The sequence below is a fragment of the Stegostoma tigrinum genome, chromosome 13 (assembly GCF_030684315.1).
Source record: "Stegostoma tigrinum isolate sSteTig4 chromosome 13, sSteTig4.hap1, whole genome shotgun sequence".
In the NCBI taxonomy this organism is placed as follows: domain Eukaryota; kingdom Metazoa; phylum Chordata; class Chondrichthyes; order Orectolobiformes; family Stegostomatidae; genus Stegostoma; species Stegostoma tigrinum.
The window spans coordinates 70,213,084-70,238,154 of NC_081366.1; the positions used below are offsets into that span (position 1 = coordinate 70,213,084).

The 25,071-nt window shown below is 43.8% G+C and overlaps 1 protein-coding gene and 1 long non-coding RNA gene across 2 annotated transcripts in view; one reads left to right on the forward strand and one right to left on the reverse strand.

Moving 5' to 3' along the window:
• LOC125458234 (uncharacterized) overlaps nucleotides 1-21,100 on the reverse strand; it is a 29,849-nt gene extending 8,749 nt beyond the window's left edge. Inside the window, exon 1 of the long non-coding RNA XR_007248797.2 lies at nucleotides 20,252-21,100. This is a non-coding gene — a long non-coding RNA (uncharacterized LOC125458234). The remainder of the gene's footprint in view (nucleotides 1-20,251) is intronic.
• Nucleotides 20,598-25,071, forward strand: part of clint1a (clathrin interactor 1a) — a 162,792-nt gene continuing 158,318 nt past the window's right edge. The window contains exon 1 of the mRNA XM_048543311.2: nucleotides 20,598-20,937. Within this exon, the coding sequence (XP_048399268.1) occupies nucleotides 20,897-20,937 (41 nt within the window). The 5' untranslated portion in view covers nucleotides 20,598-20,896. The remainder of the gene's footprint in view (nucleotides 20,938-25,071) is intronic.

A 25,071-nucleotide genomic window follows, 5' to 3' on the forward strand; every position in this document is an offset into this window, starting at 1 on the left:
CAGAGGCCAGCATCCCATCACCAAATGACACGTGGGGAGTTCTTGACTCCCAAATCAGGAAGCTCATATTCTATGAGACCCAGCTAGCTGGCCTTGTTATATTCAATACATCCCTTCTCCTCTAAGTCCAAGGACATGGGCCAGTTCTTTATTTTGTTGCTCCTCCTGGGGCATTTTAGCACCAGGTGAGGTTCCTCTGACACAGAATTATGTAATGCACTGTAGCTCACTTTTTGCACCAGCGTGTCTCGAAAGAAATTCATTCTGTTTCAGGAGGCAAAGGTGTTGAAGTGGTAACATCCATGTGTCCATCTCAGATTCAGAGGTATCTTCAACACTTGATAGACAGGGAGAACCCATTGGTTCTGGGATAGTTGGAAAGGCTGTCGAGGAGCTGGGCATATTTTGCTCCCACACTATTTGAATGTTTGCAGCTTTCATATGGTCCACGTACTTGCTCAGGGCCACTGCATCTACCCAAACATTATATGTCCTCATCTCGTGTTGACCATGTCACTCACCCATGCAGGGCCATTCCGTGGTTCCTACACTAAACTTCCTCCCATGAAGCAAATTGTCTCCCTGCTTAGCAGAGTCTATGAAAGGACCTGCATAGTCAATGTATAACTAAATCCACCCAACTATTCTCACATATGTGGGGAGCTTTTGGCTTTAAGTTTTGTTCTCATTGGCACTCTGGGCACTGTCCTACCAACGTGGCTATGTCTGCATCCAATCCTGGCCACCAGACATAACTTCTCACCAACATCTTCATTTCGGAAACCTGTGGATGACCTGGTGGTGTTCAGCCAGTATCTGGCAGCGACCTCTGTCAGGGACAATCTCCCTTGCCTCCCAGCATGCGTGACTAGCTTAGTTTGGGATTATGGTTGGCATAGACTGGACCAAAGGGTCTGTTTCTATGCTGTGTGACTTTATGGCTCCATGACTCTACTGTGATCTGGTCTCTCCTAGTCCAAAAAGGTTTTCAATTCTAGTTGTGACAGGCCACTGGTTTCCCCCATCGCTACCGGTATTGCCAGGACTGGATCTTTCTGTGTCCAAAGTCTGAAATGTCAACTCTCACTGAAGGTGTCTCCAGAAAATGTAGAAGCATGACAGACTCTTCCAGTGATGGTAATACCGGTGGTGTATTTGCCAACGATAGGCTGCTCAATGTATCTGCATTTGCTATTTGGCCTCCTGGATGGTTTTCCAACTTGTAATTATAGGCACTTAGTATTAGAATCCACTGCTGAATTCACCCTGAAGCTAGAGCTGGAACAGCCTTGACCTCTTTAAGTAGACCTATCAGGGGTTTATAGTCCGTGGTTATTACAAATTTATTTCTGTAAAGGTATTGGTGGAATTTCCTGACTTCAAATATGACTGCCAAACATTTTCTATCTGGGCCTGTTGATGCTCTGCATTAGCCAAAGTCCTGGATGCATACGCAATCAGGTGCTCCTCTCCATTGGGCCACCTACAAGCTAATACTACCCGAATGCCATACAGGGAGGCATCACACGTTAATACCAAACAGTGCTTGAGATCATAGTGTGATAACACCTTGGAGGTGATAGTTGTTTATTCACTTCCCTGAAATTTGTGGCTTTGCTTCGTGACCATTTCCAAAGCTGATCTTTCTTTAGGAGTTGATGTTCAGATGCCAGGATATAGGCTAGGATATGTATGAACTTTCTAAAATAATTCACCAGCTCCCGGAAGGGCCTAAGCTGTGTAACACATGTGGGAGTTGGGTAACTTTGATCACCCTTACTTTATCTTCCAACGACTATAACCTAGTCTTGTCAACTCTGTAGCCCAAGTAGGTTACTCAGGGTGCCTGGATCACATAATTTTCCCTTCTGAGGTGCATATCTGCCTGGGAGAAAAGTCTAAGGACTATGTCCAACTTCACCAACTGCTCTTTGTTGCTCTTCCCCGTTATTGTATGACATCTAGATAAACAGCAACCTGGTGTAGACCTTGTAAAGTGCTCTCCATCAACTGCTGAAAAATTGCACAGGCTGAATGTACCACAAGTGGAAGTCTCGTATATCGGTACAAATCCTGATGGGCATTAATTGTAGCATACTTCTGGGAATCCTCACTTAACTGCAATTGCAAGTATACCAGCTTCGTGAACGACAACACCCCTGCCAGCATTGCATATAAATCCTCTATGTGATGAACTGGGTATTAATTCAGCAGAGAAAGGCTGTTTACCATTTGTTTAAAATCCCAACAAAGGCAAACCGATCCATCAGGCGTCACAATCTGTATGACCGGTGCTGCCCATTCTGCAAACCAGACTGGTTTAATGATTCTTTTGTTTTCCAGCCTTCTGATTACTGCATCTACTTTTGCCCATAAGACAAATGGCCTTGGGTGGGCCTTGCAGAATCGTAGAATTTCTCCCTTTGATAGTCCCTAGAACTTCCTAAAAAATTCCAGCTTTTTAATCAGGACTTCACTCAGGCAGCCATTTTCTAATTGGAAAATGTTGAGCCAATCTAGTTCAATCTTTTTCACCCTGACTTTGCTTAGGCCTAAGCCTTTTAATACAGTCAGTTAACTGAATCAGCTGCTTCTCATAGGAGACCAGAACCATAGTTGTACCTTTAAGGTAAAGGTTCCCCAACATAGATTCTCAGTCTAGTTGCAGTCTTGCGCAAAATTAAGGGTTGGAGTCCAGAGCGATTTTATTAAAGATAACAAGGTGTAGAGCTGGTTGAACACAGCAGGCCAAGCAGCATCAGAGGAGCAGGAAAGCTGACATTTCACGCCTAGACCCTTCTTCAGAAGGTATGGTCCGAAACGTCAGCTTTCCTGCTCCTCTGATGCTGCTTGGCCTGCTGTGTTCATCCAGCTCTACACCTTGTTCTCTCAGATTCTCCAGCATCTGCAGTTCCTACTATCTCTGAAACAAATTTTATTAAAGATTGTTTTTGTAATGATTGAAATGGTTGTGCCAGTATCAACCTTCATTAGAACCAGGTGACCATTGACGAAACATTTATTTTGATTAATTCTGATTTGAAGGTTGCTAAGCAATTTAGCCAGATGTAGGTGGACTTTCCAGAGTGTGTACTCTCTTGGAAAGCAGCCCATGAGTTCTCTGACTCAGTTAAGGTCTAGTGGGACTCTTCTGCTGTCTTGAGTCTGCACACTGGAAACAAATACAATGGCTTTCTGACCTGGAACCTGGAGAAAATTTTAACCATTTAGCTGAGGCTTGGCTTTGTTTTGTGGTTTTGCTGCGGATTTATTTAGAGTCCCTCTGTTCAGATTATGTCCTGACTGAGGCTATGCAGTTTGCCTTCAGTTAAGTGGCAGTTCCCCAAGCTAAGTTGGACTGGCAAGGGTGTCCACTTCCATTGGAATATCCTGTAACTCATACGTTCCACTGGCCACATTTTCCAATGATAAAGCCAGCTGTAGTGCCTGTTTGAAGTCCAGGTGGGCTTCAGCTTGTAGGCATTTTGCATGGTTACGTTAATCCCGCATAGCAAATGGTCTCTCTGCATCTCTTTAAGGGTTAAAGTTACATGCTTCTGCAAGTCATTTTAACCACGTCAATAATCCTGATATGGATTCCCTGGTTCTTGAATTGTCAAAAATTTGAGTAGGTTTGAGGTCATAACATTCCTTAGCTAAATTCTTCAACTCTAGAAAGGCTTTAGTATCTGGAGCTGATGGGAAGATTAGACTGCTCACAGCCAAAAAGGCTGGCTTCACAAGCTGTCGAGAGAATTACTCATTGCTTTTCATCTGCCACAATGTCATTTGCCCAGGAAAAGTAATGCATTCTTTCCACATACTGGGCCCAGTCTTTCACGTCAGCATTGAACGAGTCTAAGTTCCCAAATAATGGCATGGTACCACAAATGCTTAACCCAACTCAGAGAAGAGGGTTACAAATGAACTTCTTAGGGAGTGTACTTTTCCCTCATTGCAATGAAATAACTCCACAGAGGCGAGTATCCAGTCATCAAGTCACCCTTTATTTATACATGGAGAATCCTTGATACTGATCTAACTCCCTTTGAGTGAGCTTGCAGAGGGAACAAGATGTCTGACACTTCTGTTCTTATCTGTCAGCTTGGGCTCCCTGATTAAGCCAGATTAATAGCCACAATCAGGGAACTTGTATTCTATGAGGCCCTCTTGGCTGACCTCGTTATAATCACTACAGCAACTAGGGGGCGAGTGTTCCTAGATTGTGTTCAGGAGAATTTCCTACAACAACTGGTAAGAAAGGATGCACTGTTGGATTCTGTCCTTAGAAATGGGATGTGTCAAGTGGATCTAGCATCAATGGGGAAACATCCTACAGACACTGAACATCATACTGTAGGTATTCAAATGATGGTAAAGATTCACAATGGTCAATTCAGAGTAAGAAAAATCATTTGGCAGAGAGGTGACATCAGTGGGGCAATAACAGAGCTGGGCAGGATAGATTGGATTGAAAGACTCGCATAAAAAAAAACACAACTGAGCAATGGATGCCTTAAAAGAGGAGATGGCTTGGGTATAGTCAAGGTGTATTTTTTCAAAAGATGAGACAATCAAATTCGGAGCTGCATTGATTACAAAGGAAATAGTAATTAAAATAAATAATAAGGTGTACTAATGACAGGTGACCAGAAGAAAATACAATTGAAAACCAAGAGAAATATAGGTGGTTCACAAGGGAAGTAAAAAATATATGAAAGAAAACAAAGAGGAATTTTGAGAAAAGACTGGCAGCCAACAAAAAAGAAAATCACTTTTCAGCATACGGTACCACATTTCAATCTGCCCACAGTTGGAACCAAAAGTGATTCCATTTCCCAAATATTTTTGACCATATGCAGCAAATTAGTCAAATTCTGTATCATTATTTCCGTATTCAGTCAATCCTTCATCTGCCATAATCTGATCCTCGTAACTGTCGGTGCTGTAAAATTAGCATTTACCCACAGATTTTCACTCCTTCTGTCCTTGTCAGTTGTAATATATCATATTTTTGAATTAAATTTACGTCTGATTACCCTATATCATGCAGTAAAACTGAATTTTCTCTGAAACCTTAGTATTAATGAATGCCATTCTACCTGAATTACGGGCATTAAAAAAATTGAGATAATTACAATCCCTTCCAAAGCTACAGGATGATTATCTTTTTCCAAAGAAATGTTTGTTTTTTTTTTTACAAATTGTACTAAAAAAAAATTTGATACAAACTGTAACCCCAACCTATGCAGTGAGTTCTTTGCATGGACTTTCCATTCAAGGAAGATATTAATGAACAACTTGGTTCGTAGACTAGATTGTATAAAGCATCTCACCTATTAAGTGATTTATTTCAATTACTCCATTACAAAAGGGACTTTCCACTGCTGGGTTCATTACCACAATGTTCATATTTTCCTATCTCTAAATTCATCACTGAAAAATCCAACCCCTTCCCCTTGACAGTTAGGAATTTAGCAGGCAGTCCCTCTGGGTCCTACCTATTTTTCCATTACCTTGTCCACTATTACCTTTGTCTCTTTGCAATATAGCTATGTCGACAAATTGCAACAAAATGTTTTTCTCTTAAAGTGTCACTGAGTCATACAGCATGGAAACAGGCCCTTTGGTCCATACAGTCCATTCCGAACACAATCGCAAACTAAAACTAGTCCCACCTGCCTGCTCCTGGCCCATATTCCTCCAAACCTTTCATATCCATGTAATTATCCAAATGTCTTTTAAATGTTGTAATTGTACCCACACCCATTACTTTCTCAGAAAGTTCATTCCACACATGAACTATCCTCCATGTAAAAACTTTGCCTCTCATGTGTTTTTAAAATCTCTCTCCTCTCACCTTAAATATGTGCCGCCAGTCTTGAGATCCCACATCCTTCAGAAAAGACAACTACCATGTCCAAATGCTTTTCCATTGTTGTAATTTCATTACAGCCTCTTATTAATGGAGCACAATAATAATTTTTTTTCTGCATTTAACATTAATTACTTCTATAAGGTTAGAGTACTCCTCATCCCTTACTCCTGAATCCTTTTGTAGGATTTTTAAACTGTGAGCAAGTGGGTGAAGAAAGTTGTAATTTTAGGAGAATTAGTCTTGACTGCTTTAAACTCTGTTTTCTTGATGCCAATTAATCAAGGAGTCATACTTTGATTAGAGAACATAAAGAAATATAATAAAGTCCAGATTGTGTAAACTGTAAATCCACTGACTCTCCAAAAATAAGTATCTACTTGTGTTCCATGTCCAGTTTTATTTGAGTCTTTTTCATAAATGGCCTGCTCAACAGTCGTGTTATTTCACTTGACATTAAGTCTGTTTCTGATAAAATAGTTTACCACAGCTATGTTCGAGGGGTGATGGGTCAGTTTTTGTCCAGTGTGTGCAGGAGGGCTTCCTGACACAGTACGTAGATAGGCCAACAAGGGGCTAAGCCACATTAGATTTGGTACTGGGTAATGAGCCTGGCCAGGTGTTAGATTTGGAAGTAGGTGAGCACTTTGGTGATAGCGATCACAATTCTGTTATGTTTACTTTAGTGATGGAAAGGGATAGGTGTATACCACTGGGCAAGAGTTATAGCTGGGGGGAAGGCAAATACGATGAGATTAGACAAGATTTAAGGAGCATAGGATGGGGAAGGAAACTGCAGGGGATGGGCACATTAGAAATATGGAGTTTATTCAAGGAAAAGCTCCTGTGTGTCCTAGATAAGTATGTACCTGTCAGGCAGGGAGGAAGCTGTAGAGTGCGGGAACCGCGGTTTACGAAGGAGGTGGAATCTCTGGTCAAGAGGAAGAAGGCGGCTTATGTTAGGATGAGATGTGAAGGCTCAGTTAGGGCACTTGAGAGCTACGAGGTAGCCAGGAAAGACCTAAAGAGAGAGCTCAGAAGAGCCAGGAGGAGACGTGAGAATTTGTTGGCGGATAGAATCAGGGTCAACCCTAAGGCTTTCTATAGGTATTTAAGGAATAAAAGAATGATGACAGTAAGATTAGGCCCAATCAAGGATAGTAGTGGTAAGTTGTGTGTGGAGTCAGATGAGATAGGGGAAGTGCTAAATGAATATTTATCAACAGTATTCACTCTGGAAAACGACAATGTTGTTGAGGAGAATACTGAGCTACAGGCTACTAGACTAGGTGGGATTGAGGTTCACAAGGAAGAGGTATTAGAAATCCTTCAGAGGGTGAAGATAGATAAGTCCCCTGGGCCGGATGGGATTTATCCTAGGATCCTCTGGGATGCCAGGGAGGAGATTGCTGAGCCTTTGGCATTGATCTTTAACTCGTCATTGTCTACAGGAATAGTGCCAGATGACTGGAAGATAGCAAATGTGGTTCCCCTGTTCACGAAGGGGAGTAGAGACAACCTTGGGAATTATAGACCAGTGAGCCTTACTTCAGTTGTTGGTAAAGTGTTGGTTATAAGGGATAGGATTTATAATCATCTAGAAAAGAATAAATTGATTAGGGATAGTCAGCACGGTTTTGTGAAGGGAAGGTTGTGCCTCACAAACCTTATTGAGTTCTTTGAGAAGGTGTCCAAACAGGTAGATGAGAGTAAACCGGTTGATGTGGTGTATATGGATTTCAGCAAGGCGTTCGATAAGGTTCCCCACAATAGGCTATTGTACAAAATGCGGAGAAATGGAATTGTGGGAGATATAGCAGTTTAGATCGGAAATTGGCTTGCTGAAAGAAGACAGAGGGTGGTAGTTGATGGGAAATGTTCATCCTGGAGAGCAGTTACTAGTGGTGTACTGCAAGGGTCGGTGTTAGGTCCACTGCTGTTTGTCATTTTTATAAATGACCTGGATGAGGGCGTAGAAGGACGGGTTAGTAAATTTGCAAACGGCACTAAGGTCGGTGGAGTTGTGGATAGTGACGAAGGATGCTGTAGGTTGCAGACAGACATAGATAAGCTGCTGAGCTGAGAGGTGGCAAATGGAGTTTAATGCAGACAAGTGTGAGGTGATGCACTTTGGTAGGAGTAACCAGAAGGCAAAGTACAGGGCTAATGGTAAGATTCTTGGTAGTGTAGACGAGCAGAGAGATCTCGGTGTCCATGTACACAGATTCTTGAAAGTTGCCGCCCAGGTTGACAGGGTTGTCAAGAAGGCATACAGTGTTTTAGGTTTTATTAATAGAGGGATCGAGTTCCCGAACTAAGAGGTTATGGTGAAGCTGTACAAAACTCTGGTGCGGCCACACTTGGAGTATTGTGTACAGTTCTGGTCACCGCATTATAAGGATGTGGAAGCTTTGGAAAGGGTGCAGAGGAGATTTACTAGGATGTTGCCTGGTATGGAGGGAAGGTCTTACGATGAATGTCTGAGGGACTTGAGGCTGTTTTCATTAGAGAGGAGAACGCTGAGAGGTGACTTAATTGAAACATATAAAATAATCAGAGGGTTAGATAGGGAGAGCCTTTTTCCTAGGATGGTGACGGCGAGCACGAGGGGGCATAGCTTTAAATTGAGGGGTGAAAGATATAGGACAGATGTCAGAGGTAGTTTCTTTACTCAGAGAGTAGTAAGGGAATGGAACACTTTGCCTGCAACGGTAGTAGATTCGCCAACTTTAGGTACATTTAAGTCGTCATTGGACAAGCATATGGACAAACATGGAATAGTGTAGGTTAGATGGCCTTCAGATCAGTATGACAGGTCAGCACAACATCGAGGGCCGAAGGGCCTGTACTGTGTTGTAATGTAATGTTCTATGTTACAAGGAGTCGCTTCACTTTATTTAAAAATGTGATTTCAGCACATTATTATCCCAACCTCAAGACGGGGTATAGGGATCACTGCATTTGGAATGCTGAGGAGCTGACTACAGTAAAAGGGGGAGATTGTAGATAGAGGCGTATTTTGAGCTCAGAAGGGTGAGATAATCTATCTGTTGGCTGTCAGGTTCAGAGCTGCCCGGAACCTTTATGTCAGACACTTGTTTCAAGGAACAAAATGGGGACCTTTGTGAAATTGCCTGATCTTCAATTTACAAGTGCATCTAGGATGTCACTAATGCCATTTTCACTGGATCGTAGCTGTTCACAATATTCCCCTGTGATGATGACAGACATGTAGCTAGGAAGTAACCCACACTGATTTAAGTGTGGTCCATCACCAACCTGCTAAAATCATGAACAAAAGAGGTTTCCAATGTATCAATGTTGAAATTATATGTGACTGTCAATGCCAAATCTTTAAGATCTGCACCAAATTTCAGGTAGGTGCAATTACTCTTATACAGGAGACAGCTTACTGATTCCTATCTGCTTCCAAGTTTCTCAGGCCTCAGGCCATACTGGGATGGCTGCAAGAAGCCAAGAGCTATTCCCTCCAAACACAGCTCATGACACCTTTACAAAATCATTAGACTGACACAGAACTAAGATAAATCACTGCTTCATGCTTCCACCAGAGCCATATTTAAACAGACAATAAATCTCCTTAATATATGGCGCTGATGTATAGATGGCTCCTGGCAGAATAACCTAGAAAGGATGTTATGCAACATTGTACACGCTGTCAACTTGACCACGCAAGATGACTAAGAGGGAATAACCTACATGCAGAAGGAATAGGGGATTTACAGCAATCTTCTGATGATGAAGAGGAAGATCAGGACATCAACTAGGAAAGCCATGTAAGGGGGCATGGCACAGCAATGCATTGTTATGTGTGTGAAGCAGGGAGAACCACATGGAAACTGTACTCCAAGATGAATGAGATGGGTATGGAATTCCATTAATTGTTTAAGATTCTGTCGGTAATATAGAAAACCGTTCCTGCTTATTGTGAAGGACATGTGCTATGACACACTGGGATGGCACATTGGAACTCAAGTCCCACTATTCCCAGAGTCATCATGAAATTAAAGGCTTTTTAAAAACACACAGAATTCCCAGTTCATCTGTCTTTTAGACCTGGGTTGACAGAAAGCATGGGCCAGGTTTTGTATCTAACAAGAATTACTATTTATTCGGAACAAATACACATTAGCTACAACTAAACAACTATGAACTGCGAAATTATAATCTACCCGTTAAAACTCTAATTCCATTACAGAAATCACCTTAGGGACACAGAAAGACAGATACAGACAGAAAAGCACGTACAGCAGTACTGTTCCCCAACACTGACGCCGTTACGTTGATGGCTACATCAATGCTGCATCCTACACCCAGGCTGAGCTGAAGCAGTTGATGAGCTTTGCTAACAACTTCCACCCCACCCTCAAATTAACTTGATCTATCTCAGACACCTCCCTCACTTTCTTGACTGCTCCATTTCCATTTCCAGTGACAGTTTACGCACTAACATTTACTTTAAATCCATAGACTCCCATAGCTACCTAGACTAGGCCCCCTCCATCCCATATTCTGCAAAAACTCCATCCCGTTTTCCCAATTCCTCCATCTCCGTTACATCTGCTGTGACGAGAAGACATTCCACTCCCAAGCATCCCAGATGTCTGCCTTTTTCAAACAACGGCCTCTTCTCCTTCTCTGTCATCCAGGCAGTCCTCCACCTCTCCTCCTCCATTCACTGCTCTACAGCTCTTAACTACCATACACCTCCTCCAAACATAATAAAGATATGGTTCTCCTTGTCCTCACTTTCCATCCCACCAGCCTCTGCATCCAACACTTCTGCCAACTCCAATCAGACACACCACCTGAAACATAAGAACATAAGGACTTGGAGCAGGAGTAGGCCATCTGGCCAACTGAGCCTACCCTGCCATTTAATAAGATCATGGCTGATCTTTTTGAGACTCAGCTCCACTTACCCGTCCACTCACCATAACCCTTAATTCCTTTACTGTTCAAAAATTTATCTAGTCTTGCCTTAAAAACATTCAGTGAGGTAGCTTCAACTGCTTCACTGGGCAGGGAATTCCACAGATTCACAATCCTTTGGGTGAAGAAGTTCCTCCTAACCCTGGTCCTACATCTGCTTCCCTTTATTTTGAGACGATGCCCTCTAGTCCTAGTTTCACCTGCTAGCGGAAACACCTCCCAGCCTCCACTTTACCTATTCCCTTCATAACCTTATATGTTTCTCTAAGACTTCCCCTCATTCTTCTGAATTCTAATGAGTATAATCCCAGTCTACGCAGTGTCGCCTCATAATCCAACCCTCTCAACTCTGGAATCAACCGACTGAATCTCCTTTGCACCCCCTCCAGTGCTAGTATATCTTTTGTCAAGTGAGGAGACCAAAACTGCACACAGTACTCCAGGTGTGGCCTCACCAGGACCCTACACAGCTGCAGCATAGCCTCCCTGTTTTTAAACTCCATCCTTTGAGCAATGCTAGACAAATTTCCATTTGGTTTTTAATCACATGGTGAGATGTTAATAAGTTAAGATCCCATGAATTTTTATACTCCTTCTCTCCTCATACAGGGGTGTGTGAACACTGTCTCAACTTCCTGCCTGAATAGGATTGGGTGTGAAACGTATGTGGGGGTGTGAAATATCTGTAAACACAAAAAACATTAAACTCTGTAATCTTTATGGCTCTACCCAATTGCCGCCTACCCCTGTTTCTACTGAAATGGCCAGGTCAGTGACCTTTGATCAAGCCAGGCAGTTGTCACTACTTGAAATCGCATCCTGACATTATCATACACTTCGTGACGATCAAAGCTGTGTCCTGTTCTCAGATGTAATACTTGTCTTATGTATCTGCCAATTCCAAGGGTATAAAAGCGGGGACTGTTCCCTGTTTGGGGAGAATCGCTCATGATACTCAACACTCTGTGCCTAGTTGTGTACAGTGATCCTCTGCAGCTTGTATTTGCTTAATAATAAAGGATTGTGTTTTTGTAACCAGGTCATGTCTTGATCTTGCATCAAATCCGTGAGGGTCTTTGAAAAACTAGCACTAGTGCACCTGCAATCCCACCTTCAGCGATTCATGCACAAGGACTCCCAAGTCCCTCTGCGCAGCAGTGTGCTGCAATTTTTTTTTAACCATTATTCCAAATAAAATGGATGACCTCACACTTATCAACATTGTACTCCATCTGCCAGACCTTTGCCCATCCACTTAGACTATCTAAATCCCTCTGCAGACTTTCACTGTCTTCTGCACACTTTGCTCTACCACTCACCTTAGTGTCATGTGCAAATTTTGACACACCACACTTAGTCCCCAACTCCAAATCATCTATGTAAATTGTAAATAACTGAGGTTCCAACACTGATTCCCTGAGGCACACTGGTAGCCACTGACCGCCAACCAGAAAAACACCCATTTACCTCTACTCTTTGCTTTCTACTGGTCAACCAATCCTCTATCCATGCCAAAATATTACCTGTAATACGGTGCAACTTTATCTTATGTAGCAGCCTTTGGTGTGGCACCTTGTCAATTGCCTTCTGGAAATCCAGATATATCACATCCACAAGTTCCCTATTGTCCACCATGCAAGTAATATTCTCAAAGAATTCCACAAAATTAGCTAAACATGACCTACGCTTCATGAGCCCATGCTGAATGTTCCTGATGGGACAATTTATATCCAGATGTCTTGCTATTTCTTCCTTAATGATAGAGTCAAGCACTTTATCCACTACTGAAGTTAAGCTAACTGGCCTATAGTTACCTGCTTTTTGTCTACTTCCTTTTTTAAACAGTGTCGTCACATTGGCTGTTTTCCAATCCGCGGGAACCACCCCAGAGTCCAGTGAATTTTGGTAAATAATTACTAGCGCATCTTCCACTTTCCACCCTTCTGTGCCTTCTGCAAGGACCATTCCCTTTACGACTTCTTCATTTGCACCACACTCCCCACCAACTACTCCAACCCATCCTGTACCTTCCCCTGTAACCGTAAAAGATGCAACACTTGCCCACACACCACCTCCCTCATCTCCATTCAGAGTCATAAGCGAGTGAGATAGAGCTTCTCCTGTATCTCTTCCAACCCAGTCTATTGCATCCAGTGCTCCCGATGTGGCCTTCTCTATACTGGTAAGATCAAAAGTAGACTATGTGACCATTTCACTGAGCATCTTCACCTAGCGCGTTACGGCCAAATTAACCTTCCAGTCACTGCCCATTTCAACTCCCCACCCTACTCCACCTCCAACATGTCCATCTTCAGGCTCCTCTAGTTTTGCAACAACTCAGAATGCAAATTTGAAGAACCACACCTTATCTTCCGCCTAGGCACCCTACAGCCCACAGGATTCAACACTGAGTTCTCCAATTTCAAATAACTTTCCCACCCTTCCCCCTACTCCCTTTCCAGCCACACCTCCACCCTTTCATTCCACCTTCTGATCCTCCCTTCCAGCCACCAACCAGATTCATCCCTCCCAACAACCAATCAGGCCATACCAACTACCAGCATACACCTATCACCACCATTTGCTATACGTCCTATTTTAAAAGTAATCTTCAAAATTCTTAAACAGATTTGTCAAACATGATTTTTCGTTCATAACCACACAGTAAAAAAATTACGCTGTGTAGAATCAAAGTGTCAACTATCATATCCTTTATGATAGTTTCACATTAGAGGTTGGCAAAATTTGAATCTAAAAGATCTGTGATTCTCCATTTCCTTTTTCCGTCTCTTTTTAAAAATAGTGATGTTCCATTTGCTACTTTTCCGTCTTCAGAAAACTCTCCAGAATCTACAGAATTTTGGAAGATAACTTCCATGTGGCCATAACAGAGACATGGGTTTCTCATGGGCAGGAATGGTTGCTGGATGTTCTAGAGTTTAGAACATTTAAAAAGAATAGGGAGGGGGGAAAAAGAGGAGGGGGTGTAGCACTACTAATCAGAGAAGGTATCACAGCTGCAGAAGCTTCCATTGTCGAGGAAGATCTGCCTACTGAGTCAGTATAGGTGGAAATTAGGAACAGCAAGGGAGTAGTCACCTCGTTAGGGGTTTACTACAGCCCCCCCAATAGCAGCAGGGAGATTGAAGAAAGCATAGTTCGACAGATTTTGGAAAAGTGTGGACGTAGTAGGGTTGTTGTAATGGGTGACTTTAACTTTCCTAATATTGATTGGAACCTCCTTCGAGCAGAAGATTTGAATGAAGCTGTTTTTGTAAGGTGTGCTCAGGAGGGTTTCCTAACGCAGTACGTTGACAGGCCGACGAGGGGAGAGGCCATTCTAGACTTGGTGCTCGGAAACAAGCCGGGGCAGGTATCAGATCTTGTGGTGGGAGAGCATTTTGGTGATAGTGACCATAACTGCCTCACATTCTACATAGCTATGGAGAAGGAGAGGATTAGGCAAAATGGAGGATATTTAATGGGGAAGAGGAAACTATGATGCGATTAGACATGAGTTAGGAACAATGGACTGGCAGCAATTGTTCCATGGTAAGGGCACTAAAGACATGTGGAGACTGTTTAAGGAACAGTTGTTGCGAGTGATGAGTAAGTACGTCCCTCTGAGACAGGCAAGAAGGGGTAAGATAAAGGAACCTTGGATGATGAGAGCGGTGGAGCTTCTTGTGAAAAGGAAGAAGGTAGCTTACATAAGGTGGAGGAAGCTAGGGTCAAGTTCAGCTAGAGAGGATTACACGCAGGCAAGGAAGGAGCTCAAAAATGGTCTGAGGAGAGCCAGGAGGGGGCACGAGAAAGGCTTGGCAGAACGGATTAGGGAGAACACAAAGGCATTTTACACCTATGTGAGGAATAAGAGAATGGTCAAAGAAAGAGTAGGGCCGATCAGGGATAACATAGAGAACTTGTGTGTGGAGTCTGAGGAGGTAGGGGAAGCCCTAAATGAGTTTTTTGCTTCTGTCTTTATGAAAGAAACGATCTTTGTAGAGAATGAAACCTTTGAAGAGCAGGTGTGCACGCTGGAATGGATAGACATAGAGGAAGCTGATGTGTTGAAAATTTTGTCAAACATTAAGATTGACAAGTCGCCAGGCCCGGACCAGATTTGTCCTCGGCTGCTTTGGAAAGCGAGAAATGCAACTGCTTTGCCACTTGCGGGGATCTTTGCATCCTTGCTCTCCACTGGAGTCGTACCTGAGGACTGGAGAGAGGCAAATGTAATTCCTCTCTTCAAGAAAGGAAATAGGGAAATCCCCAGCAATTACAGACCAGTAAGTCTCACGTCTGTCGTCTGCAAGGTGTTAGAAAGGATTCTGAGGGATAGGATTTATGACCATCTGGAAGAGCATGGCTTGATCAAATGCAGCCAACACGGCTTTGTGAGGGGTAGGTCATGCCTTACAAACCTTATCGAGTTCTTTGAGGATGTGACTAGAAAAATTGATGAGGGTCGAGCTGTGGATGTGGTGTATATGGACTTCAGTAAGGCATTTGATAAGGTTCCCCATGGTAGGCTCATTCAGAAGGTCAGGAGGAATGGGATACAGGGGAACTTAGCTGTCTGGATACAGGATTGGCTGGCCAACAGAAGGCAGCGAGTGGTAGTAGAAGGAAAATATTCTGCCTGGAAGTCAGTGGTGAGTGGTATTCCACAGGGCTCTGTCCTTGGGCCTCTACTGTTTGTAATTTTTATTAATGACTTGGATGAGGGGATTGAAGGATGGGTCAGCATCTTTGCAGACGACACAAAGGTTGGAGGTGTTGTTGACAGTACAGAGGGCTGTTGTAGGCTGCAGCGGGACATTGACAGGATGCAGAGATGGGCTGAGAGGTGGCAGATGGAGTTCAACCTGGATAAATGCGAGGTGATGCATTTTGGAAGGTCGAATTTGAAAGCTGAGTACAAGATTAAGGATAGGATTCTTGGCAATGTGGAGGAACAGAGGGATCTTGGTGTGCAGATACATAGATCCCTTAAAATGGCCACCCAAGTGGACAGGGTTGTTAAGAAAGCATATGGTGTTTTGGCTTTCATTAACAAGGGGATTGAGTTTAAGAGTCGTGAGATCTTGTTGCAGCTCTATAAAACTTTGGTTAGACCGCACTTGGAATACTGCGTCCAGTTCTGGTCGCCCTATTATAGGGAAGATGTGGATGCTTTGGAGAGGGTTCAGAGGAGGTTTACCAGGATGCTGCCTGGACTGGAGGGCTTATCTTATGAAGGGAGGTTGACTGACCTCGGACTTTTTTCATTGGAGAAAAGGAGGAGGAGAGGGGACCTAATTGAGGTATACAAGATAATGAGAGGCACAGATAGAGTTGATAGCCAGAAACTATTTCCCAGGGCAGAAATGGCTAACACGCGGGGTCATAGTTTTAAGCTGGTTGGAGGAAAGTATAGAGGGGATGTCAGAGGCGGGTTCTTTACACAAAGAGTTGTGAGAGCATGGAATGCGTTGCCAGCAGCAGTTGTGGAAGCAAGGTCATTGGGGTCATTTAAGAGACTGCTGGACATGCATATGGTCACAGAAATTTGAGGGTGCATACATGAGGATCAATGGTCGGCACAACATCGTGGGCTGAAGGGCCTGTTCTGTGCTGTACTGTTCTATGTTCTAACTACCAAAGCATCCACCTTTATAGCCACCTTCTTCAACACTCTCGGATATAGTCCATCCAATCCAGGAGATTTATCAGTCTTTGATTCATTAATGTTTTCTGTTTAACCACTTTATTAATACTAATTTCTTTATTTGCATAAGTCTCCCAGTCCTCAATTTTCTAAGAGATTTTTTGTACTTTCCTCAAAAAGGACAGATGAAAAATACTTGTTCATTTTCTTTCCCATTTCCCCATTCTCTATCTTAAATTCTACAGTCTCTGCTGATTTTGCTTAATTAGCTCATACTTGCTCAAGTAATTTTGCCCTGAATTATATTTACTGAAAGTTTCCTCATCACTGAGGATCGTTAGTTTCCTCATCATTCTCAGTGAACCAGTCCTAGTGTTTATTGGTTGACAGGCCCAGTATCTCTGTGCAAATGGAGACTATGGTGGCTTTTAGGGTGGGCCAAGTGCTGACGGCACACTGCAGCTGTGGCATGTGGTTGTGTCAAGGTGGCTGTGAGGTGATGCCTGACTAGATCTTTCTTCCCAGTAACACTAAATCTCCTGCGGCAGAGTTTTTTCTGCTTATGCTGGTTTGGGGCCAGGTTTCAGAGATGGTAGAGTGGATTAGTTGTGGTCAACTCAGCAGTCATTGGCTCCAGTAATGCATGGATGATGCAGACATCCTTGTGGTCCTTGGATGAACAATGATGCAGCCTTTTAGGCGTCAGTGTTGGAGCGGGGTTCTTGCCAATGAGGTCCCGTGCTTGTCCCTCTAGTAGAACAGAGCGCTCTGATACTAACTTCTGCCATTGAGGGGCAGTATGAAGTTGACACTGGCGTATGCATAAACTCAGAGGCCAAGCCATAAACCATCATCGAGGCATTCACTAAAGCAATAGGAGAAAATGGGCCTCGGACTAAACATCTAAAAATAAAGGTTCTTTACCAGTCCTCTCCTGTCATACAACCCCGTTCCCCACTACCATCACAGTCCATGGTGAGCCCCTGGACATGTGAATCATTTTCATACCTCAGGAGCCTGCTCTCAGTACAAGCAGATATTGATGATGAAATGCTACATCAACTCCAACCTCCAGTAGTCTTTGGATGCCTGAGGAATAGTGTGTTCAAAATTTAAGGCCTCAAACTCAGCACCAATCCCACGGTCATCAGAGCAGCCTTGGTTCCCCACTCTCTTGTATTCATCGGATATATGGATTATATATGGCAGAGACCTCAAATCCCCAGAGATTACCAGCACTACCTTCACAATATCCTGAAAATCCACCAGTAGGATTAGCATACCAATAGGAGCATCCTTTCCCAGGCTGATATCCCTTGTAACGAGGCATTGGTCATGCATAACTAGGTGCAAGGTGCGACCATTGTCCACATGCCCAACTCAAGATTCCCTAAACAAGCGCTCTGTTTCAACTTCTAAACTGTAGGTGATCACTAGGAGTACAAAGGGAATGATGCCCTCTCTAAACAAATACCACACCCCACTGAAAGGTGGGAATTGCTTGTCTTAAAATGCAGAAACCAGAGATGAAGTATCTGCAAAGATATCAGGTGTGAAACATGTCACCAAGTGGACCATATGGAGACCAAAATAAGCAGCAGAAAGAGCACATGGAATCCAGGGCATTCTCACCCAACTGTTTATCAAACACAGCCCCACCTGTGGCACAGTCTGCAGCTCCAGGATTGGGCTATTCAGCCACGACTGAACCCAAGTCAACACACTGTGGAGCTGGAGCAACACAGATCAGGCAGCGTCAGAGGAGCAGGAAAGTCAATGTTTTGGGTTTACATCAGGAACACTTGCTGTGTTCTTCTGGTTTTACACTGTATTGATTCTGACTTCAGCATCTACAGTTCTTGCTGTCTTCTAGTTGCTGAAAACGCTGATGCAAAGCGTCTTTCATGAATACTCACCTTGAAGTTGTCCTTCTCCCTCTGAAAAGATCTCAGTGGATCTCTCTCCTACTGCAAACCCCTGGTGATCTTCTCTGTTCTGAAGTTCTTCAACCACATTCTGAAACAAATCCATTACTACAGCCATGTCTCCTTTCTCAGTACCTGCCTACATAGCCGGCTCATGCCCCTTTGACTTCAAACAATGTGCAGATCATCCCAATTTGGATCAAACCATGACAATCGTTATCTACAGTACATCCTGATCTGCTAGAAACAGTTTTCTTTGCGGATCCTCAGCTCCACGTTTGCAGCTTTGTGCTGGCAACTTCTCTCACTACAGTCAGCCCTACCCTAGCTCATAGCTTCTCTTTCTCAGGTCTGCAAAGGACATCTACTGTTTTTAATTCTACGCAGGATCAGTACCCTCAACAAACGCTTTTTCTCCACCCTATTGGCAGGATGACAGTTGGAGATGAAGAAGTCGAGGAAGGGTAGGAGGCCATGGAGTGGTGTCCAGGAGGATGGAGTTTGTCGGAGACAAGTATATCAAACCTGCTCACGCTTAGCTCCAAACACAGACCTCTCCACTACCCTAGACCCCAACCCTATCCACGACCTCATCCTAAATTCAACTGGCGCCAATAACCACACGGTCGCCTCAGTTGCTCCCGCTGACGCCACTGACGTCACTTCTGCCAACGCTGACAATGTTGCTTCTGCCGATGCTGACTATGTCACTTCTGCTACTGCCGCTGACTACATTGCTACTTCTGCCTCTGCCCACGAGTTCCCATATATGCAACCATTCCCAAGACAGACTCCACCCCAACTTCCAGCTTCAGCTCTAGACCTAACCCCAGTCCCAAGCCCTGCAAGGTATTCATCATCACCCGAGACCTCCCCCTCACTGAGGGCGAACAGTCAGTCCTCAACAAAGAACTCACCTTCATCCCCTTGTACCCACACATCATCAAATTCCATACAGATCTAGTGTTGAGCTATTTTTCCACCACCGCCACACCTGTTTTTTTTTGATCAGGAGTCTTAGTCACTCTCTGAAGACCTCTTCTCCTGCCTCTGAAAAACTCCATCCGCCTGGACACCACCCCATGGCCTCCTACCCTCCCTCGATCTCTTCATCTCTAACGATCATCATGACTTCAATCGCCTGAATCTCTCCACCCCTCTCACTCACTCGAACCTCTCCGCAAGCGGAAGAGACAGCCCTCCGCTCCAACCCCAACGTCACCATCAAACATGCTGATAAGGGGGATGGGAGTTCGCGGTGGTGGTATGGTGTACTAACCTCTACATCGTGGAAACCGGGCACCAACTCTCCAACACCCCTTACCGTCCACTCCGCCCTTGATCACCATCTTCCAGGCCATCAATAACCTCATCACCTGGGGAGACTTCCCGCCCACAGCCTCCAGCATCATCGTTCCCTAGACCCGCACCGCCCGTTTCTATCTTCTGAGTCCTGATGAAGGGTGTGAACCCGACACGTCGCCTTTCCTGCTCCTTCGATGCTGTCTGATCCGCTGTACACTGTATTGACTCACGCTAAATTGCCTGTAGTTTCAGGGATGTGTAGATTAGGTAGGTTATAGGGACATAGGTCTAGGTGGTATGCTGCGAGGATCGGTGTGGACTTGTTAGGCCGAAGGGCCTGTTTTCACACTGTAGGGATTCTATGGCTAATGATGATGATGACTCCAGCATCTGCAGTTCTTGATATCTTCCTCTTTATTTTGGCTGCCGGCCTGTTCTCAGGCTCTCTCCTCTTTACCAATTCCTCACACACTGGTTCTTGGATAACGCAGCTCTGAATAAGAGTACAGAAAACTATCGAGGAGATATATATTCAGTACTTACACACAAGATCACACCAAAACACGACCGTACTCCGAATGCTCCCGCTACCGCTTCTTCTAGCGCACGGAGAACAGTCGGCGCAAGGTCCTCCTTATGGGGCCTTTTGGGACATGTAGTTCTCCGCGGCATCAGAGCAGAAAGGAGAAGCAGTGAAGGTGTCTTGGAAACTACAAATCCCGGCCTGCACCACGCAGTAGCCGTTTGCAATCTGCGACTCGCGCTGCAGCTCAACATTTAGCACGCGAAGCGCTGAAAGGATGGAAACCGCAAAGAGGCAGTGCCTGAGCATGAGAAGGCGGGACCTGATTCAGATGACGCTGTGCGTTAGTCGCCGTGATGACGTAGCAGTGCGTTCACGCATTGACTAGTTGGTAGCCGGCAGCTCAGGAGAAAGAGGAGGCGGAGGTTAGCGGGGTTAGAGGGTAGGGGTCCTAGCCAGGCCTAGGCTTCTTTTTAATTTGTTAACTGTCAGTCCTGGCTGTAGATCAGCGGGAATCATCCTTGACCTGGGCCGTGGTGGTGGGCGGGGCGGGGAGGGGTGGAGGAGAGGTGGGGAGAGAGAGGTAAAGGGCCAGAGGACTAAACTAAACCATATTACCGGACGGGGGAAAGAAATCCGCTGTCGAAGCGAGAGAGAAAGTGAAGATGTTGAACATGTGGAAAATGCGCGAGCTGGTGGACAAGGCGTAAGTACGACGATGAAGCGTGCGGTTGAAGTGATCAGAAAGACGGTGTTAGGGGGGAGGGGGGATACGATGGGAAGAACAGGTTGGAGGCCGCTCAGAGGCGACACGTCAGTGGGTGCGCGACGCCAGACCAAAGGCGCCGCTGGGACACAGTCATGGCCTCTCTTCCTCCAAGCGCCGGGGCCTCTCCTTCTCCCCCCTACCTCCTCTTCCCCCTGTTCATTCGACTTGACCCACTTTGGGTGACCTGGAGCGACGGTGGATTCTTATTCCGCGCATACGCCTCTCCTGAACTCTGTCAGTCGAGCCCGGGCTCATCTGAGGTTCGAACCTCCCATTTCTAGAGACTTCTGCAGGCTGGCACTCTAATACTCGGAGGGAGTGCCTTTGACACTTTAGGCCAGACATTGACATCGATATTTGTCTTGGGTTGGGTGGAAGCCTTTTACAGGGCTTCAGGAGTGTTCCGTCATGTCATCCTCGTCAATATTCATCCATCAGCTGACATCACCAAATGACAGACTATCTGGTCATCTTTGTCATTGGGTTTTCTTGGTGAATTTTTGCTATGTGTAAATTGACAGCCCATTTGATCTTGTAATAAACAAATGATGACACCTCAAAAGCAGTTTATTGGTGCTGACCTGGTCTTGGGATGCCCCGTCTGCAAATTATTTTATTCTTGATTAGGTCATTATTTAATGATGTTGAGTTATGTTTGCTGGGTCTTTAAAGGGTATTCTTTCCTGGGGGGAATTTCTTTGAACGCTGTTATCCACTTATAACAATGCTCACTTGTTTGCAATAAGTGAACTTCAAAGCTTGCTTTCATTACTTGCCGTTTCTTAAATTTTAATCCAATTTTGTATGATGTGTTCCAAGATTGTATCCAATACTTGCTGAACGCTCAATCCAGTGACTTAGTTTGTAGGTTGTTGGTACAGCCCTGGTTTTGTGCCAGGCAGTATAGGTGAAAAGTTTGTCTGAGTTGTAGAATGATAATGCTTTGTCATTGCTTTTATACTGACATCTTATTTTAACTTAGTTTTGAAGATTCCACATATGTTTGTGGAAGCATTGCTGTCAATGCTTCCAGCCATAAACGTTGCTTGATAATATAATTGAATTTTGCAACAGTACAAAATCCACGCCCTTCTCATTTAAGCACTTACTGTATGCACGTTTGCTGTCACACTTCCTATGTTGCATAATCCCTACACTTTTTAAAAAAAACATCATTGGCTGCAAATACTTTTGACACACCTGGTAGTAATAGAAGTTGCAATGCACTTTTTGATTTGTTCGTAGGTTGTGGGCATTCTTTGCTTGATCAGCATTTATTGCGCATCCCTAATTGTCATGGAGATGGTGGCGGTCACCTGCTGCCTTGAATTACAGCAAGCCAAGTGGTATAGGTGCACCCACAGAGCTGTTGGGAAGGAATACAAAGATTTGATGGAATAGCCAGGAATGAACAGTGATATAGTTCCATGACATACGTGCCAGACTCTTTCTAGAATTTAGTTCTTACTTTATAGTCAGATTTAAAGTTTTATTGTCTAAAGCAGCATTTTTGTGCCTAAAGCCTCTCGAATTCCCCAGAATGACAGCGAGGAGTTGGACCTCATAACTGTCATGAATTTTTCCTGAGGCTGGACAGTCTGCTGACCATGGTACCAGGAAGTTTTGTTTTTGGGAATTAATGTTAAAATTTACAGGCACTTTCCCTGTTTTCTTTGTATATTGGTGCTTAGGGTTGCAGCATGACTAGTTTTGGATTATAAAACACTCCAGACTGCTTAAAACGTGTTTTAAAACGTAAACAAACACATGATTTTATATTTGTAAACATTAAAATTGGTAGTCTTCATCCATTTTGAATAAGATTGAGCACGTCTTAAGGATGGGATTTAGTTTTAAGGCAATTTTTTGAAAATGCATTTTATAAACGTATATCTTAGTGAATTTTGAGTTCTTACCTAATTTAAATGGGCATACAAAGCAACATTTTCATTCAAATGCTTTTGATAGGCACTTACTGAGAAAATATGAAGAATCGTACTTGTTGGTAACATTTGAAACTGTAACATTGCACTTTCATGTGTTTTATAACGCAACCTTGACATTAGAAAATAATTGAAAGACTTGAAGTAACTTTCAGAAAGCAACAGACTGTCAACATTAGTTTACATACTTTACATGTATTTGTTTAGATTGCTCGTGATAATGTAATTGCTGAGAAAGAAATACCAGCAAAATAGTCAGGCTTTGTCAGGGACATAAACTTGATGATCGCTGTCTCTTTCTTTTCCTTTTTCTTTATTTCATCCTCCCTTCTAGTTGCTGAGTTAAGACTGGGCATAGTACAGCCAAAAGCCTTGTTGGATTTTGCTTAGAAAGACATTCTTCATTGATGTACAAGCTATTTGACTCTTAAAAATGACATAGCTTTAAGGGTGATCAACTTGTTCCACAGGAGAGGCTACCACATTCCAGCAGCCACCATTCTCATGCGAACACACTTGCACAATTACCTACAATTATGCGGATCAATCATGGATCACTTTTCAAATACTCACCCCTCTGATGGGTGTAGTTTATAAAGTGGAGATTTTTCACTAGAAGAGAGCAAAAATAAAGTAGCCAAAAATTAGTAACGACTGACTAACTGTTTTAAATGATGGAGTTATTTTCTTACCGAGTTGTTTCTGCTTCACATTGTCAAACGGAGTTCAAGAGGATGAAAAAAGCAAAATTGTGACCTTTTCATATTTAGATATAGTAGTTTTTTTTTCTTGTTTTCTCCCCCCCCCCCCCCCCCCCCCCCCCCCCGCCCCCCAAAAAGTAAATCATTTGTTTTGACGAGAGAGCAACCGAGTGATACATATCAGGAAACTCTAATCTCTGGATTAATGGCTATGCTAACTGAGCTCATCTCTGCTAAGGCAACAGTGGCTCGCTGCTGCTTAGTTTGGAAAGAGATAAATGACCAGGGATATGGTTGTCATATGGAGTTGTTGATGGAAGTTTGTTTGCGCTATGCAGGCCCTGAAGTCACTTAACTTGATGGTGACGGTGTAATTTGTTTGTAAGTGATAAATGGGAAGTTGTATCTCAATAAAGAGTTGGCTTTGGGAGTGAAGGACAGTGGAAAGTTAATTGCGATGGGTTCACAGTGCTTTTTTTTAGAAGAAAAACTTTAATGTTGGCATGTTTTGCATTGCCTTGAATTGTTATTTCGTACAGCTTGAATAAATCCATGTTTGCTGTTGTCTTGCAATAAATTGAAGCATTCTTGTTACAAGTTTACACTTACTACAGTAAGATCATATTGCTAAGCTTTGATTTGCTATAGATGGATTAAAGGTTTACAGCACCGAAAGAGGCCCTTGATGGCCCAACATGTTAGTGCTGGTTATTGAGGGCCTATCTAGTCTAACCCTGTGTTCCATTACTTGACCTGTAACTTACATGCTGTGACGTTTTAAGTGTTTACCTGCATACTTCAGCGACAAGAGGGCCCCTGCTCCTGCCGCTTCTTAAGGCAGTGTATTCCAGATACTTCCAACACTTTTGGCGGGGAAAAAAAATCGTCCAGTCACCTCTAAATTTCCTGCCACTTACCTTCAATTTATGCCCCGGTTAATCGACCACACTACTACTGTACCAATGTCTCCCAAATTTTGTACATTTCTAAGGAAAACAGCCCCAGCCTATCTAGTGATAATGGGAACTGTAGATGCTGTAGAAACCAAGATAACAAAGTGTGGAGCTGGATGAACACAGCAGGCCAAGCAGCATCAGAGGAGCACAAAAGCTGACGTTTTGGGCCTAGACCCTTCATCGGAGAGGGAACTGGAATAAATAGGGAGAGAGGGGGAGGCGGACCGAAGATGGGGAGAAAAGAAGATAAGTGGAGAGGAGAGTATAGGTGAGGAGGTAGGGAGGGGATAGGTCAGTCCAGGGAAGATGGGCAGTTCAAGGAGGCGGGATGAGGTGGTAGGTAGGAAATGGAGGTGTGGCTTGAGGTGGGAGGAAGGGATGGGTGAGAGGAAGAACAGGTTAGGGAAGCAGAGACAGGCTGGCTGGTTTTGGGATGCATTGGGTGGAGGGGAAGAACTGGGCTGGTTTTGG